A 17,196-nucleotide genomic window follows, 5' to 3' on the forward strand; every position below is an offset into this window, starting at 1 on the left:
AGAGATGAAATTTCTTGTAAGAGGGCCGACATAAAAGCGCGTAGAAACATTAATTTCTTATCGATTAATAGTATTCTATTTCTTTATTATTATTTTTTCTTTGTTTTCTGGCAAATAGGATTCTACAGATGCATACACAGATACATAGATAGTTGAACCAAAACAACGACCTAGGACATGGTTTACTTTGAATGAATCTGCAACAAAACTTCATAGTATGTACTTATGTTAACTTTGACCAATTACAATTCTTGCTATAACCTTCTATCTTACTCCACAGCCACCCTACTTTTTCTTTTACTTTCTACACTTTTTGGCGGACGCTCTTTCCCAAACTTAGAAAATAAATGCTCTAAAACACAGAGTAGAAGGATCTTGTTCATGGGTCTGGCACTTGATGATACAATTATTAGTTTACTCACTTCTTTTGTCTTGTGTTGGACCGTACCCAAGAATACACACCAATGAGAATTAGATTACATTCATTGCTTCCCTTCATTCTCTGCTATGTGATATTTATCAGTATTCACATTTCTGTCATCTCTGGCCAATGTCTTCCAGATCAACAATCATTGTTGCTGCAATTGAAGAAGAGCCTTGCTTTCAACAGTACAAGTTCCAGCAAACTGAACTTTTGGAATCAAAGTTCTGATTGCTGTGATTGGAGTGGTGTAAGTTGTGATAATGAAGGACATGTTTCTGGTCTTGATCTTAGTGGAGAATCAATCACTGGTGGATTCAACAATTCAAGCAGCCTATTCAGTCTCCGTCATCTGCAGAGGTTAAGCTTGGCAGCTAATAATTTCAATTCTGTGATTCCTTCAGCATTTGACAAGTTGGACAAGTTAACGTACCTGAATTTGTCATATGCTGGGTTCGTGGGGCAGATTCCAATAGAGATTTCTAAGCTGACGAGGTTGGTTAGTCTTGATATCTCATCTCTTGCCTATTTGGCAGGGCAAGATCTAAAACTTGAGAATCCAAATCTAAGAATGCTTGTCAGTAATCTGAGCAGTATTAAGCAATTGTATCTGAATGGTGTAACTATAACCGCTCATGGAAATGAATGGTGCAATGTTATGTTGTCGCTGCGTGGATTGCAAGAATTGAGCATGTCAAGTTGCAATCTCTCAGGACCCATTGATGCTTCCCTGGCAAATCTTGTGAATCTCTCAGTCATTATTCTTAATCAGAATAATTTATCATCTACAGTGCCAGAAACCTTTGCCAATTTGAAGAATTTGACCACCCTTAGCCTTTCTTCATGTGGGTTAATTGGAACGTTTCCACAAAAGATCTTCCAGGTTAGAACACTGTCATCCATTGACATATCATTCAATTCTAACCTTCAAGGTGTCTTTCCATCCTTCCAACTGAGTGGAGCTCTTCATACTTTGATAGTAAGTGAAACGAGCTTCTCTGGAACACTTCCTAGTTCACTATCAAACCTCAACGGCCTCAGTTACTTGGATTTGTCACATAACAACTTCACTGGTCCAATCCCATCTTTTGGAATGGCGAGAAAGCTTTCCTACGTAGATCTTTCTCATAATAATTTTAGTGGGCCAATTCCATCTTCTGCTCACTTTGAAGGACTACAAAATCTCATCAGCATCAACCTGGGTTACAATTCCATCAGTGGAAGAATTCCTTCATCTCTTTTTAGACTCCCATTACTGCAGAAGATTCAACTTTCCAACAACCAATTTGGTCAATTGGATGAACTCAAGAATGTTTCTTCCTCTAAATTAAAGATTCTTGATTTAAGTAGCAACAACATATCAGGTCCAATACCAACATCCCTCTTCCAGCTCACAGGACTCTCTATCCTCCAGCTTTCCTCAAACAAGTTCAATGGTTTGATGCAGCTAAATAAGTTTCTGGAGCTCAGAAATTTGACCACACTGGACCTTTCATACAACAACTTGTCAGTCAGCGTGAATCTCAACTTATCTTCCATTCCAAACATTAGCACTCTAAAATTGGCATCCTGCAGTTTGAAGGTTATCCCTGGTTTCTTGAGATACCAGTCTAGGTTGAGCACTCTAGACCTATCCAATAACCAAATTCAAGGAGCAGTTCCCAACTGGATTTGGAAACTGGATAGTCTTGAAAGCCTTAATATGTCTCACAATTATCTGACTAGTTTGGAAGGGCCTTTACAGAATCTTAGTTCCAATTTAATATTCCTTGACCTTCATAGCAATCAACTACTGGGGCCAGCTCCTGTTTTTCCCAAATCTGCTGCCTATGTTGATTACTCAAACAATAATTTTAGCTCCCTTATCGCACTTGAAACTGGTTACCTGTCTGGCACAATTTATCTCTCTCTTGCAAACAATAGATTCCGTGGCAGCATCCCTTATTCCATCTGCAATGCCTCTAGTCTTCAAGTTCTTGATTTTTCCAATAATAACATTTCAGGCACAATTCCTTATTGTTTAATAACACTGAGTCAGATGCTTGGGGTGCTGAATCTGCGCCAGAACAATCTCTCAGGGCTTATCCCCGATGTGTTTCCAGCATCTTGTGCTCTGAGGACTCTTGATCTCCTTGGAAATATCTTAGAAGGGCAGATTCCAAAATCTCTTGCTAATTGCTCGAGACTTGAGGTATTGGACCTTGGGAACAATCAAATTACCGATGGATTTCCATGTTCATTGAAAAACATATCCACTCTCCGTGTGCTAGTATTGCGAAATAACAACTTCCATGGCAACATTCGATGTCCAAAAACCAATAGTACATGGCAAATGCTTCAAATTGTTGATTTGGCCTTTAACCGTTTCAATGGTATTCTACCTGCAAAATGCTTCACAACGTGGGAGGCTATGATGCATGATGAAGACAATGCTGATTCCGAAGAAAATCATCTCCGATTTGAGGTACTTAAATTTGGTCCGAAATATTATCAGGATTCGGTAACAGTTACAAGCAAAGGTCTAACGATGGAGTTAGTTAAAATTCTAACTGTCTTCACTTCCATCGACTTTTCATCTAATCATTTCCAAGGAGAAATACCGAAAGAACTGTTTGATTTCAAAGCACTCTATGTGCTTAACTTATCAAACAATGCTCTTTATGGCCAGATTCCATCATCTATAGGGAATTTGAAACAGCTTGAGTCACTAGACCTCTCAAAGAACTCATTACAAGGAGAAATTCCCTCTGGGCTTGCAAGTTTGAATTTCCTTTCAGTCCTGAATCTCTCATTCAATCAGCTGCAGGGAAGAATCCCTATGGGTAGCCAAATCCAAACATTTTCAAATTCTTCTTTCCTTGATAATAAAGGATTATGTGGGGCTCCTTTGACTAAAAAATGCAGTGATGTCAATCCAGCAGGAGCTCCAAGAACAAAATCAGCTACTGAATTTGATTGGCAGTTTGTATCCACCGGAGTTGGTTTTGGGGTTGGAGCAGGACTAATTGTTTCGCTGTTGATGATTTGGGATCGAGGAAGAAAATGGAGCAACAACAGCATTGACAGGTTTCTTCTTCTTGTTCTTCCAATGTTTGGGTTATCATACACACCACCCATTGATGATGATGATGATGATGATGATGATGATGATGATGATGATGACAGAGAAGACAGGAATTCGTATATGACAGATGATGATGAAGACAGTGAGGCTTATGGAAGGCTCAAAGGGTGGTACTGTGTTTATTGCTCCAAACTTAGTATCACTCAGATGAAGGTAATTCATGATCCAAGCTGTACATGCTTCCATCACTCATCACCGCTTTCAACTTCTACACATTCATCAGATTCTTATTCTCCTTAGTTGAAAACATGCTAATATGTTTCTGTTATTTTCATATCATTTTTTCCTGAATGCATACATGCAAGATGGAATCATTTATTGTATATGCATGCTGTACATACACACAAAATCATTTCAGAGTTTGCAACAGAAAATTTGAGCAATAAAAGAACAATGTCCCCGCTGATTTTTCACTGAGGATTTTCATCAAATACTTGGGAGGCACCACCAAAATAACGAATTGCAGTTATGGATAGCATTGGTGGAATAAATATGTAAGAAAATAGTGTAAGAGCGAATCACAACCAGAGAGTAATAGAAAGAAAATACACTGGCGGATGAGTGAACTGAGCGGTGGCTTTTTGTTGTTTCGTTTCGTTTTGTTTTGTTCTCTTTCCATGAGGCCCAAAATATCAATTTCAGAATTCTGAAAATAAAATCAATTATACATATCTAAGAATATCATTACAGTCCTACCATAAACCAACAATTTAAAAAGATAGTAAAAATACAAAGATTACCTATATATTCATTATTCTGTTCCGAGCAATAAAATGGATATCAGATCACATTTTTTCTTCTGCCTATTGAACCAAGAATACAATACATTATTTATCAGCACTAGGACAAACTAATGAGGTGAAGAATAGAAGGGCCAGCTTCTTCATTTCAATGGATCTTCACCCTTTGCATATGTTGCTAATTGAATATCCTTCAAGGGTTGCTTTTTCCATAATCTTTTCCTGGTCAAAATAAAATGAGCTTGTTGGTTTTCTGATTGCAAATAATTCAGAAACAAGTAAAGCTTTAAGCATTATTGGATCTTTTCAGTAGTAAATAAACTTACTTGAATTATAGTTGTGATCATCCCTGATCTACCCTGCAGTAACTCAAAGTGAGAAAATCTTAATTGAACTTAATATAATTGCAGCTTGTAGCAAAGGAGAAATAGCCACCTGAAATTGCTTCTTTGTCCATGATATATCCTTCCACGTTTTGGAATGGACTGATTGCCATTCTGTTGGAACCTGAATACTTTCGACATGTTGCAAAATCCTCAAGCCACCTACAACATCATTAGTTCCCAAGTTAACGTTTGAAATTAAAGAAAACAAACTTGCAGGGTACATTTATATTTGGAATCTGGATAGCTATATATAAGAATAAAAATTGAAAGCAATTCTTCCTTATTACAACGCATTTTACTTTAGAAAGGCTTGATGATTTGAAGAGACATGTCATGATGTCTCATATCAAAACTGGTGGCTTGGAATAACTATGTTAGACGGTAATGCTCGGTGAATGGATAACTATATCAGAAGCCTCAACCATTCAGATTCAGGATGCATTTAATAAGTTAGACATATTTCATCTGAGTCGCATTAGTTCCTAGAACGTAATTGACATCCACATCTCTTAAAGAAAATTATTTTACAACAGCTCATGCAAATCTTAAGTAGTTGAATTCCATCTTCAATAACACTAAGAAGAACAAATGAAAAGAGACAAATACTTGTGATGAATGCCTCCTCCCAGATTCCATGTTCCAACCATGATGGAGCAACTTCTCGAATTGGGATTCCTTCACTCCTGCATACTCTGCTCACAAAATACAAATCAGACCTCAATGGCTCAATCACTGATAATTTTTTTTTTTATTCCCATTTTTTTCCTTTACTTCCATCCTGTGTTTGATCTTCTTGAAGATACAATCTTTCCAGTTTCATTTTACTAAAATTTCTACAAAATGGCATAGTTGCTTTATGGTTTAAGAAAATAAAGCAGCAAAGGATATTAGTCGATCTATAATTAAATCATACTCAATTACTACTTGGCGTATTATTCCTGGAAGAACACCGTCACTTAAAGGAGCAGTCTGTACTTCAAAAGGATATTTGTTTCCATTGGCCTTATCATCTGAATCCTGACCCTATTATAAAGCAGGGAATGAATACATGCATGTGATCCACAACTAGAATGCTAAAGTAAAATTTATGTTCCACAAGTTTAAAACTATAAAATGTTTTAAATAGATATAAAAGAAAAAAGGCAGAAAAAGAGGAGAAAGTCATGAATAAAGGCTTGAAACTCATTGACTTCTTTTTATTCATCAGTATAACCAAAAGAAAGTATAGTCACACTGAAAATTAGAAAATTACCATCCAGCAAAGGACTATAATATAAACCAAACGGTTTTCAGGAAGTACATGTAACTAATACATTCTGAGGAAAGCTTACTGTGTTAGTTTAGCACTACAACAAACTCGTTTTTAAAAGGCTCAATTAGAATCCTAAAGTATGATACTACATGCAACCCAACCACACAGGAATAAACAACATTAAGTTCAAGTTGTGGAGGTGATGCAAAGTAGGCTGTAGGAATTCTAATAAAAAAATGTACAGAGAATATAAGCTAGTATATAATAAGCCATATTCGAAATCATGCTCACCTTGCAACAAACAACAAAAAAATTTGTGACACAACCTTCAAGTATGTGATTACCATCATTAGATAGCAACAGTTCTGTAACTGAAGGAGGCCTGAGCTTTTCCAGACTCTTCCTTATCCTGCATTGTAGACACAATTTCAAATTAATTATTTGAAAGAATATAAACACTGATTCAGCTAGAAAATGTGTATGGCACTTTTAAATAGTCAAAATGAAAGGATACAGTGCGAGTAGGTGCATGGCCAATTGAAGAGATTGATAACAATAATGATCCTAATTGGGAAGACATAAACTGACCTTACCCAATCTGAATATTTTGCAATTGCAACATGCCTCCCATAGCCTGCCAAAGCCAAATGTGCACCATTTCCCAAGATACCAAATGCAGGAGGCACATAAGTCTCAATATGCACATGCACATCAAGAATTTTACAAACTCTGTCCTCATCTATAGTCTCACATGCATTCAATTCCTCCAAATTACCACTCACAAGAGTTGTAACAGCCAGCTCTCGACAATCAACCCTCTCCTTTATTGCAATTGGCATAACCTTTTGCATCGAATCATCAACAAGCATTTGTAGAGTGGGTTGCCATATTGGCAAGGTTGTCGATGATGGTGGCACAATCGCAGAATTATTAGATTTAAATAGAAGATGAGGAGCCAGCGTTGATAGAATTCGTATGGATTCTGAAAGTCTTTTCATGTGTCTCTCCCAAAACAACAAGCATGAGGCATTGTTATGAGTACGTGATGTTGTGTAAGCACCTGGATCAGAGTTCCCCTGAATCAGTTTCGAAAAAAGCCATAATTTAATAAGATTCATAGCAACTGTGAATGCATATACCTGGTTGTGCTTCTAAGAAGAGTTTGACTGGTGGTGTATCTAAGGTGTTTGATAGAATGCCATTACTGAATAAAAACCTTGAACTTGACATTCTGACTTTCCAGAGTAGCCAAAGGTGAAAGATTGTTGAGTCTACCGTTACCTGATTAATGTCAATTATGGCATCAACTTTGAACATAAAAGAAGAAATTGCTTTGCTTTCTTTTCAACTTAATGTTCATGGTTCAAGGGAAAGGAAGAATAGTAGCGAGCATGTATTATTTTGGTTCAAACAGAATGGGATTTGACATGAAGGGAAGGAGCAGTGTTTGATGAGACAAGTGTCGTATTACATTCCTGGCTCCCGGGACAATGTAACAAAGAATGCATTAATGGATGCAAGAGTAGCACCACTATTGTTATTAATACATGATGCAGTTTTTGCACATGCCTCTACTGAGTACATTCCCTTCTATCAGTGGTCACTCAAAAATATGAACCTTGATGTATGTGTTCTGTTTAGGCTCAACTAGTCATATTAAAACACCTATCAGAAAAGGTCATTACCTGAATCAAACTGAATTTGAAGATGGTGGAAATCCACGAGCAGCCCCTAGGCGCGGAACGGCGTCGCAGCGGAAATGGCTTCGTCGGAAACAGAACGGCGCCTCAAGGAGGATATTCATCTCTCATCAGCGACCATGGCGCTGGATTAGAACCGGGGTGGGGACTGCCCGACTGGGTGTGTCTCTGATGGGGATGGGTAGAATCTTTTCCGGGTCGGGTTCGCTTAGTGGAAGTTATAAATGATTCTGACCTGATGAAAAGAATGTACAAAACTGAGTTGAAAGTTGCAACCATTTTGGCCTGAAATTTTTACCTGGCTTTAATTTTTATTCCCAAAATTCTAGTTACCTTATTAACATTTTTAAATATTAGATCGTGTCTCATATTTATCCTGGTTATTATTTCTGTTAATAAAAATTTGATATGATACATTAAATTGACACGTAAAAAATTTTAAAACGCTATTGTTTTATGTTCTTTCTCAATTTTCACTCAATGTGACATCGGTTTAAGGATTTTGTTGGATTTTTTTTTTGAAAGCAAACAGCTCAACACAATAGAAGTGGAGCAAGTAGAGTGTTACAACTAAACATAAACAGAGCAAAAATAAAAACAGAGCAAAAAAACAAATCCGTACCCATGTCATCTCCGGCATAGCCATCAACAACTAAAGGAATCCCCACTGCTCCACTCGTTAGTACTATTCGAAGACATGTTGATGATTTCTTCAACTCCTTTGCTTGTTTGCTGAAAAATCCGTCTATTTCTTTCCAACCATAAGTTCCAGACGATCGCGCAGAAACACCTCAACCTATGATTACGCTCTTCTTTCCTCCTCGGTTTTTCTGTCCAACTAAGAAAGTGTTCTTTCATCGATCCCGGGTAAGACCATCGTCGGCCAAATGCTGAGATCCAAGCACTCCACACCTGCCATGCAAATACACACCTTAAAAACAAGTGATGTACATCCTCCACCTCGTTGTTACAAATAACACAAGTAACATCTTCCTGATTGATGATTCCAAACCGGCTCAACCTGTCCTTTGTATTCACTCTTCTTATCAGAACAAACCAGACAAACAGCTTCACTCTAGGCGGGACCAACCCCTTCCAGATAGTCTTGGCAAAGCTGTAACTAGTTACCTGCGCTGGGACCAGTTCCTCCTGTAATACCTGCACAAATGAGTTAGTTGTAAAAACACCTCGCCTATCATATTTCCACACCACTCTATCCTCTCTGTTATGAACTAATTTCACAGGTCTCAAAACCTCATGCAACGCACTCAAGAGTTCTAACTCCCATTGGAAAAGCTCTCGCCTCCATTGGAAGTTCCAAATCCACTCAAACCCATCCCAAAACCCACAGTTCCCTATACAGGATCTACACTGGTTTGAAATAGAGAAAAGCATCGGGAACCGGTTCTTCAGAGGTCCACCAAGCACCCATGCATCCTCCCAAAATCGTGTCCTACACCCATCCCCAACCTCCATGGACAGGCCTGCGATCATCTTATCCCTTAAAGGTTGGTTCCTGATGTGTAACTGGCAGATATCCTTCCATGGTCCTCCTCTAGTAGGCGGGTCATGAGTCGACAGAGGCTCATTGGGGTTTAGATTATGACAAGAGACTACAACTTTTTTTCATAGTGGGCAATCCTCCTTCGCAAATCGCCACCACCACTTAAACAGCAGTGTTGTGTTGCGAACCATAGCATCCCCAACTCCCAGCCCACCTAACTTCTTCGGTGCCTGTACTACTTCCCACCTTACTAATGCCATACCAGTCCTACCCTCTTCTGAGCTCCACAGAAATCTTCTCTGCAGCGAAATCAGTTTCTCAGCAACAGCTCTCGGCATCTTGAACAAGCTCAAATAGTATACTGGCAGACTGTTCAACACAGATTTGATAAGTACCAACTTCCCAGCTTTGTTTAGCACCTTGGCCTTCCACAGGCTGAGTTTCTCCTCCACCTTATCTATGATAGGCTTCCATGTCTTCACCAACCTCGGATTTGCTCCTAATGATATTCCAAGGTATTTGACTGGGAGGGCATCCCCCTTACACCCCAGTAAGTTACACATACGATCGACCCATTGCTCCTCACAATTAATTGGAATCAGGCTAGACTTATCAAAATTGATACTCAGGCCTGACATCAACTCGAAGACTCTCAGAAGCCTCTTATAATTTTTTATAGTCTCCTCTTCTGGAGGGCAGAAGAAAATAGTGTCATCAGCAAACTGAAGATGTGACAATGCTACACTATCTCTACCAACCAGTAATGGTGATATACGACCATTCCTGACTGCCTCTCCAATCATTCGATGCAACACATCCACCACCAGTACAAACAGGAACGGAGATAGTGGGTCCCCTTGTCTCAACTCTCTTTCCATGTTGAAAGGCTTAGATGGCGATCCATTTATCAGTACCGACATAGACGCAGTGGCTACACACTCCATCACCCATGCTCTCCATATATGCCCAAATCCCATCTTCTGCAGAATAATGTTCACAAAGCTCCACTTAACTCTGTCATATGCTTTTTGGAAGTCAAGCTTAATTAGGGCAGCCTCTTTTTTCCTCAGTTTAAGCCAACTAACTGTTTCACACGCAATAAGCGCCCCATCATGGATTTTCCTTCCCTGTACAAACGCACTCTGAGTCTCTCCTACCAATGCTGGCATCACTGATCTCATTCTCCTAACTAGCACCTTCGAAATAACCTTATACACACACCCCACCATACTGATAGGTCGCAAGTCTTTAATCTCCTTCGCACCTATGAATTTAGGTGACAACGCCACCCAAGTGATATTGGCATCCTTCGGTAACCTGGCCGTCTGAAAAAACCCCGTCACTGCAGCTGTGAATTCAGGGCCAATCTCATCCCAACATCGCTTGATGAAGTTCATGTTGTATCCGTCACACCCTGGCGCCTTAGAGGACTCACAGTCCCACACTGCCTCTCTGATTTCCTCTGCCGACGGCATCACTTCTAGAGCCATAGCATCCTCCTCACCTATTCGAACCACCAGACCATCCCTGAACCCCATCATAGGAGAGTCTTCCTGATGGTATAAGTCCTTATAAAACTCTCTGATAGCAACCTTTATTCTAGCCTGATTCCGAACCAATCTGCCGTTGATCACCAGATTATCAATCCTATTGTTCCGCCTTCTAGCTGAAGCTATATTGTGGAAGTATCTTGTATTTCTGTCCATATCATTCACGTGTCGGGACCGCGACATCTGCTTCCAATGTACTTCTTTCCTCACATACCATCGCTCACAGCACTTAACCAACGCCTTTCTTCTAGCCTCCAAAGATACAAACGTAACTTGACCCTATAGATAAAGATACAAACGTAACTTGACCCTTCTTCTTCTTTCTCTTTTTTCTATTCTTTTTTCCCACGTTTTTATTCTTTTCGCATACTTGACTGTGAAAAAGGAGAATCAGGATAACATTCGTCGTGTATCGGACTGTTGTGTGAAATTATTGAACAAGTAGTATTGCTGCGAAAAGAAACGACGAAGATCAGGTCAAGAAATAAAGTTTTTTTTTTTACAAATTTTTTGATACTTTGTTCTTGGCTTTTGTTTTAGTTTTTGTATTGCATTATTTTTGTCAGAGCAAACTGTTATTTATATCTAAGGCATTGAAAGTTGTTACATGTGAATGATACTAGGGTTTGTTTTTTGTTTTTGTTGCTAAAGAAGAAAATATCATTTATATCTTTTGTTGTCTTTGAATAAATGTTATTATCTGTGTTATTGCTTGTATTTAAAAAAAAATTGTTGCTTAAAAATCAATGATGTTCTATTTTATTTTTTGGAGTTTGAACTGAGTTAAGCCAGTATGCTTTGTTTTTTGAAATCATTATTGAGATTTTTGTTATTTTGCAATGTAGATGTATGATGATATAACAATTGTCATCCACCATGGAGAAAGTTTTGAGACAAAAGAAGATGAAAAAGTGGTATATATTAAAGACCAAATTGAATAGTTATTTAGACTAGAGGAAGATACAATGGATGTGTTCTCAATAAAAAATTACTACAAGGTTCTTGAGGTAGTGAGGGAGTTCACCGTACAAGAAGGGAGGCTCCAATAAATGCTAATGCTTCTTCAGAGATTGTGCTATCACAGACACTTTTTTCACTACCAGATAATGGAGAACAAGAACAAATAACCATCTAATTTGTCCTATTATTTGTGGGTTTAAGGTTTATTTTAAATATCTGTTTAGTTTAATTGTGTGTTAAATTGATTTGGATTTGTATTCTACTCATACAACTATAGATAACTTCTACAACAAGACCCAACAAATTACAACCTAAGAAAAAAGCATTTCTGGCCCTAGGATGAGCAAGTGTTGACTAGGGGTTTACATGGGCCGGGCCACACCGGGTTTGGCTTAACCCATACCCGACCCGAAATATAGACCGGACCTAATTTTTAGACTCTAACCCGATCCTAGACCTGATGAAACCTACGCACCTTCGGGTCGGGTTAAAACTGGGTAAAAAAACGGGTGAAAACTGGGTCTTTAGCATGTAAAAATCACCTAATCTCCAACCATTATTTCACAATTCACATAGTAAAATTCACTTAAAAAAATATAACAAGAACCAACCCTTCTCTAAAATTAAAGCATAACCATAATAAATACTAATATTGTCTAATAATACCAAATATTTAAATCAATACAAATAACACAATATTATGCATTAGTCTAAAGTCTTATGCATTTTAAACATAAAACATTAACTTATAATCTTATAATGACTAATAACACAAAATATTAAGGTTTACAATATTTAAATTCCGCATAAGAATAACCATCATCCATCACTAATAACACAAAATATTAATTGTGTATGATGACCGGGTCACCGGGCCGAAATTCGGGTGACCAGAGCTATGGCCTGGACCCGACCCGAAATAATGATCGGGTCTATTTTTGAGACCCTTATCTAGCCCTAGACCCGATGAAATCACACTAAATTAGCTCCTAAAGTGTTCGGGACCGGACCGGGTCTTCAAGCAGGGCCGGGCCATGTACACCCCTAGTGTTGACCAATTGCAGGGAGTAAGTTCTGGAACAGCTTTAAAGATGGCTGAAGTCAAGTGAAGCCAGCATTCAAACCTCCTAAAAAGAGTAGTTGTTTTTTTAATTATGTTTATCCCGTGTCACAGGAACATGGTTATGTGTGTTCAAATACTTGACTATTTTGTTGAAGACCTTTTAGATGTATTTTGTTCATAACTTTATGGTTATTTGTTCAATTATTGGCAAACAATGCCTTTGGATATTGACTATAAATGTCCTTTTTTGGACCCTAAATATAAAGACTTTATTTTAAATTTATAAATGGTACCAGTATGTTTAATACTTAGCTTTACTTCTTCACTGATGCAACATTACATATGTACCAGAGGAGCTAACACATGCTTCTTTTTCATAATTGATGAATGCAATGTTTTCATTCACCCTCAACATATATATCTTTAGGTCCACACTTTTAATCAAAATTTAATCATACTTACACCATACATAAAAGTCACAAACACACCTAAACAAATAACCAAACTTAAAATACTAATCCATAGTTTCAAACACCTAATTTCAACTTCCATTGAAATAATTTTTCATGCTAAATTCATCTTCCAACTATCATCATTGCTTGTAGGTTGTGCTTTGCCCACTAAACTTCGTTCTTCTTCGGCGTCTGTCCACATAAAGAAACCACATTACATTCTCCTAAAACTCTGTCAATTCCACATCAACTAACAAAAAGAAAAAATTTAAAGCATATTCGGCAAACAAAAGTACCAATTGTAACACATTGAAAAAAAAGATGTTGAGAACTTACATTATAATTTGGACACCCATAAAAAAATCTTTTAGAATTGGCATTCGTCCCATACCATCACAACACTAATAGCATTCCACAACCACACCAATTAAAAATCTTCCCCAATCTTCCACAAAACTACTAATGCTTTGTTTGCCTTGGCTTTCTTCTTCCATCAAAGGTACCCTAAAAAGAGGCAAATAACAGAATATTTATTTATAAATTTAATTCTTATAATTATGGATTTAGTTAATTTTCAACAAGTAAAATTTTTTACAGAAAAATATTTTAAGAATTTACATCACTGTAAATTATAACAAATAAAAAAGTATAACAAAAGTAATTAAGTTATATTTTTATTTTTACTGTTAATTAAATTTTATCTAAGAATTTGTTGCTAATGAGTTTGTTACATATATAAGTTAGAATTTGAATTTCGAAATTTATGTAAATAGACTAATAAATTGGTTGTAATTAATAATAGGATAAATTACAAAAAATATATTTGTCGCTGACAAAAATATAACCGAATTTTATTATTAATAAAAAAATTTTTAATAATTTTAAAAAATATAAAATTTGTCGTATTTTTAAATTATTTGAAAATATTTTTGTTAATAACAAAATTCAAATGTATTTTTGTCAATAATAAAATTATTTAAATGTATTTTTGGTGGTTAACAATAATAATAATAATAATAATAATAATAATAATAATAATAATAATAATAATAATAATAATAATAATAATAATAATAATAAGTAGTTAATACCTAGTACTAGTAGGATAGCAGTCAAATGCCTCTCTTGTTATGCACAGGACATGGCATCTAAGTACAATTTGAAAGGGAAGATTGATTTTGAGCCAAGTTACTGAAGAAAGCACGCATTAGGTTACTAAAACCCAAAAGCTAAAATTAATAACTAAGAATTTTAGAACAGGAATTTAAATAAATAATTCTAAAAATACTAAAATAAAATAAAGGGTAAAAAACCCTAATAAGTCAACGTTGGAATTGTGTAACCTAAATACGCCAAACTGAAAATCGTTTCAGCAATAAGCCAAAGGCTATTTTTATGTAATTCGAACCAGTGTGGTTCGAACTACAAACGTTAGTAATTCGAACCAGGGTGGTTCGAATTAGGAGGAGAGTAGCTTTGAATGTAATTCGAACCAATGAGGTTCGAACTCCCACCAAAATGTTCTTCATAATTCGAACCAGGTTGGTTCGAACCCTGGCTGCACATATTTCGAACCAGAGTGGTTCGAATTATAGAGAGAGATCCGGCCTGAGTAATTCGAACCGTGCTGGTTCGAATTACACAAACCATAATTCGAACCGGGCCGGTTCGATTTAGTGGGAGAGAGACCTCTATATAACCGTTCTAAGCGTGAGTTGGTCTCATTAGACCAGTGAGATGGCTAGTGAGGAGAGTTTTGTTGTTCTGGTTCACCACAGAAGATCCATTAAGAGGAAAACTCGTTCCGGAGTGAAGTTCACAGATAAGGATCCTCTCTGTATTGTCGTGAATCCAACGACAAGCTATGATGACCTTGTTAGATCTGTGCTGATGAAACTTGGCCTGGAAGGTGCGAAGCGGGTTAAGAAGTTTTTCTATCGCATTCCAGTCACGATCCTGCACGATACGGTGAAGTATGATTGTTTCACGATCGGTAGTGATGAGGATCTGCAAGTCATGTTTCTTTGTCGGAGGCAGTTTCCGGAGGTGAGGACACCAGAATTGCTCGCAAAGCTTATTGATGTGGTATCCAGCTCAGGAGGTTCCAACCGGAATACCACCAATGTAGCCACGGCAGCTGGCTCCAGTTCGAGGGCTGCCGTGGCTTCTTCCTCCGTCCCAGTGTACGAGCCAGCGGTCCAACTTGTCGCCTCCCCGTCTTTTGCTGTTGATCTGAATGACGGCGTAGGCGACGAGGTAGGATCCTTTGATATTCTGCCGAACGCTTTAGAGGGCGTTCCACCGGTTGGCGTCGGAGACGGAGTCTTGGGTGATGCAGATGAGGACGATGTCGAGCCGGATACGATTGAGGATGACAGCAGCGACGAGGTTGGAGCGACTGGTCCTGCATTGGCGGGCAGTGGTTCTAGCTCTGGCACACAGCAGTATCCACCACATTTTTCCTCATTGGACTTGGACGCCATGAGGCATGAGGGGGTTTTAGGGCACGCTGTTGGATTCGGAGCTAGAGATGCGGAAGGGACTGCTGGTCTGACAGAGTTCCAAGTTGGTCAGCAATTCCAGGATAAAGACGAGGCCCTGTTAAGTGTGAAGAGTTACAGCATCCGGTGAGAGGTACAGTACAAGGTGCTGGAGTCCGATCACCGCAGGTATGTGGGCAAGTGTTCCGAGTTTGGGAATGGGTGCACATGGTTGATTTGACTGAGTCTCCGGAAGCGCAAGGGTCTTTGGGAGGTCAAACGGTACAACGGACCTCACACTTGCCTGGCCACATCCATCTCGAGCAACCACAGGAGTTTGGATTATCATGTGATTTCGGCGTTCATTATGCCAATGGTTAGGGCTGACGCATCCGTGAGCATAAAGGTGCTCCTAAACGCCACGGCAGCGCACTTTGGATTTAGGCCGACTTACAGGAGGGTATGGATGGCAAAGCAGAAGGCTATTGCCATCATCTACGGTGACTGGGATGAGTCATACAACGACATCCCTAGGTGGGTGTTGGGTGTCCAGCTGACGATGCCTGGAAGTGTTGCGGTCCTCAGGACGAGCCCGGTTCTAGTTGGAGGACAGGTGGACGAGTCTCAAGCGTATTTCCACAGACTTTTCTGGACTTTCCCTCCGTGCATCGAGGCATTCCGTCATTGCAAGCCGCTAGTCAGCATTGATGGCACACATCTGTATGGGAAGTATGGGGGAACGTTGCTCATTGCGATTGCACAGGACGGGAACTCCAACATTCTACCAGTCGCATTCGCCCTAGTGGAGGGTGAGAATGCAGAGTCCTGGAGATTCTTTCTCTCGCACCTTCGAGAGCACGTGACCCGCAGCCCGGTCTGCTGGTTATATCGGACAGGCACAACGGCATCAAGGCTACGCTTGAGGCCCCTGACGGAGGTTGGTTACCGCCATCGGCGTACCGTGCATTCTGCATACGACACGTAGCGGCTAATTTTGCCCTTACCTTCAAGGGCAAAGACGCTAGGAGGCTACTAGTCAATGCGGCGTATGCGAAGACTGAGGTTGAATTTGATTACTGGTTTGATATTCTTCAGTCTGAAGACCCAGCGATGTGTGACTGGGCGAACCGGATTGACTACTCCTTGTGGACTCAACATCGTGATGAGGGTCAGAGATTCGGTCACATGACGACGAACATCTCCGAGTGTGTGAATTCAATCCTCAAGGGGGTCAGAAATCTCCCTGTAGTATCCCTGGTAAAGGCAACATATTGTAGGCTTGCGGAACTCTTTGTTCGGAAGGGGAGAGAGGCTGAGGCGCAGATGGGAACCGGACAACAATTCAGTCAGCATTTGGTGAAGTGTATTGAGGCCAACTTGAAGACGGCCAGGTGCTTCACGGTGACGTTGTATGACCGGGATAACTCCGAGTTCACCGTAGCAGAGACCACTCCGACTGGTTCTTTCTCCTTGGGTACCTACAGAGTATCGCTTGCATCGCGGACATGTGACTGCGGGTACTTCCAGGCGCTTCATTTCCCGGGTAAGCACGCACTTGCATGCT

At 39.1% G+C, this 17,196-nt stretch overlaps 2 protein-coding genes across 8 annotated transcripts; one reads left to right on the forward strand and one right to left on the reverse strand.

Moving 5' to 3' along the window:
• The first annotated feature begins 464 nt into the window (after window positions 1–464).
• LOC112728038 (receptor-like protein 6) lies at window positions 465–3,976 on the forward strand. The gene has a single exon (XM_025778012.3). It carries the CDS (start codon window positions 465–467, stop codon window positions 3,783–3,785), a length of 3,321 nt encoding a protein of 1,106 aa, XP_025633797.1. The 3' UTR covers window positions 3,786–3,976.
• LOC112728039 (uncharacterized) lies at window positions 3,920–7,876 on the reverse strand. 7 transcript variants are annotated; one of them, XR_003166093.3, is made up of 10 exons: window positions 7,609–7,876; window positions 7,063–7,204; window positions 6,512–6,983; window positions 6,215–6,332; window positions 5,585–5,694; window positions 5,278–5,363; window positions 4,721–4,830; window positions 4,612–4,639; window positions 4,286–4,507; window positions 3,920–4,191 (listed from the first exon to the last, which is right to left on the reverse strand). XR_003166093.3 is itself a non-coding variant. In XM_025778014.3 (9 exons), exons 2-9 carry the CDS (start codon window positions 7,151–7,153, stop codon window positions 4,479–4,481), a joined length of 1,044 nt encoding a protein of 347 aa, XP_025633799.1. In that variant the 5' UTR covers window positions 7,154–7,204; window positions 7,609–7,876; the 3' UTR covers window positions 4,178–4,478. The 7 variants fall into 7 exon arrangements, 3 of the variants coding, with proteins under 3 accessions (XP_025633799.1, XP_025633798.1, XP_072065716.1); XR_003166091.3 differs by having other exon boundaries at window positions 4,612–4,644; XR_003166092.3 differs by having other exon boundaries at window positions 4,612–4,644; window positions 5,585–5,688; window positions 7,609–7,860.
• Between the last annotated feature and the right edge of the window lie 9,320 nt (window positions 7,877–17,196).

This window comes from Arachis hypogaea, chromosome 12, assembly GCF_003086295.3.
Source record: "Arachis hypogaea cultivar Tifrunner chromosome 12, arahy.Tifrunner.gnm2.J5K5, whole genome shotgun sequence".
NCBI lineage: Eukaryota > Viridiplantae > Streptophyta > Magnoliopsida > Fabales > Fabaceae > Arachis > Arachis hypogaea.

Coding starts and splice junctions, on each gene's coding strand:
- LOC112728038 (XM_025778012.3), top strand. CDS start 465: ATGAGAATTAGATTACATTCATTGCTTCCCTTCATTCTCTGCTATGTG.
- LOC112728039 (XM_025778013.3), bottom strand. CDS start 7,153: ATGTCAAGTTCAAGGTTTTTATTCAGTAATGGCATTCTATCAAACACC. Junction 6,984..7,062: donor CTTCTTAGAAGCACAACCAG/GTATATGCATTC, acceptor ACTCTGATCCAG/GTGCTTACACAACATCACGT. Junction 5,364..5,584: donor ATACGCCAAGTAGTAATTGA/GTATGATTTAAT, acceptor TTTTGTGAGCAG/AGTATGCAGGAGTGAAGGAA.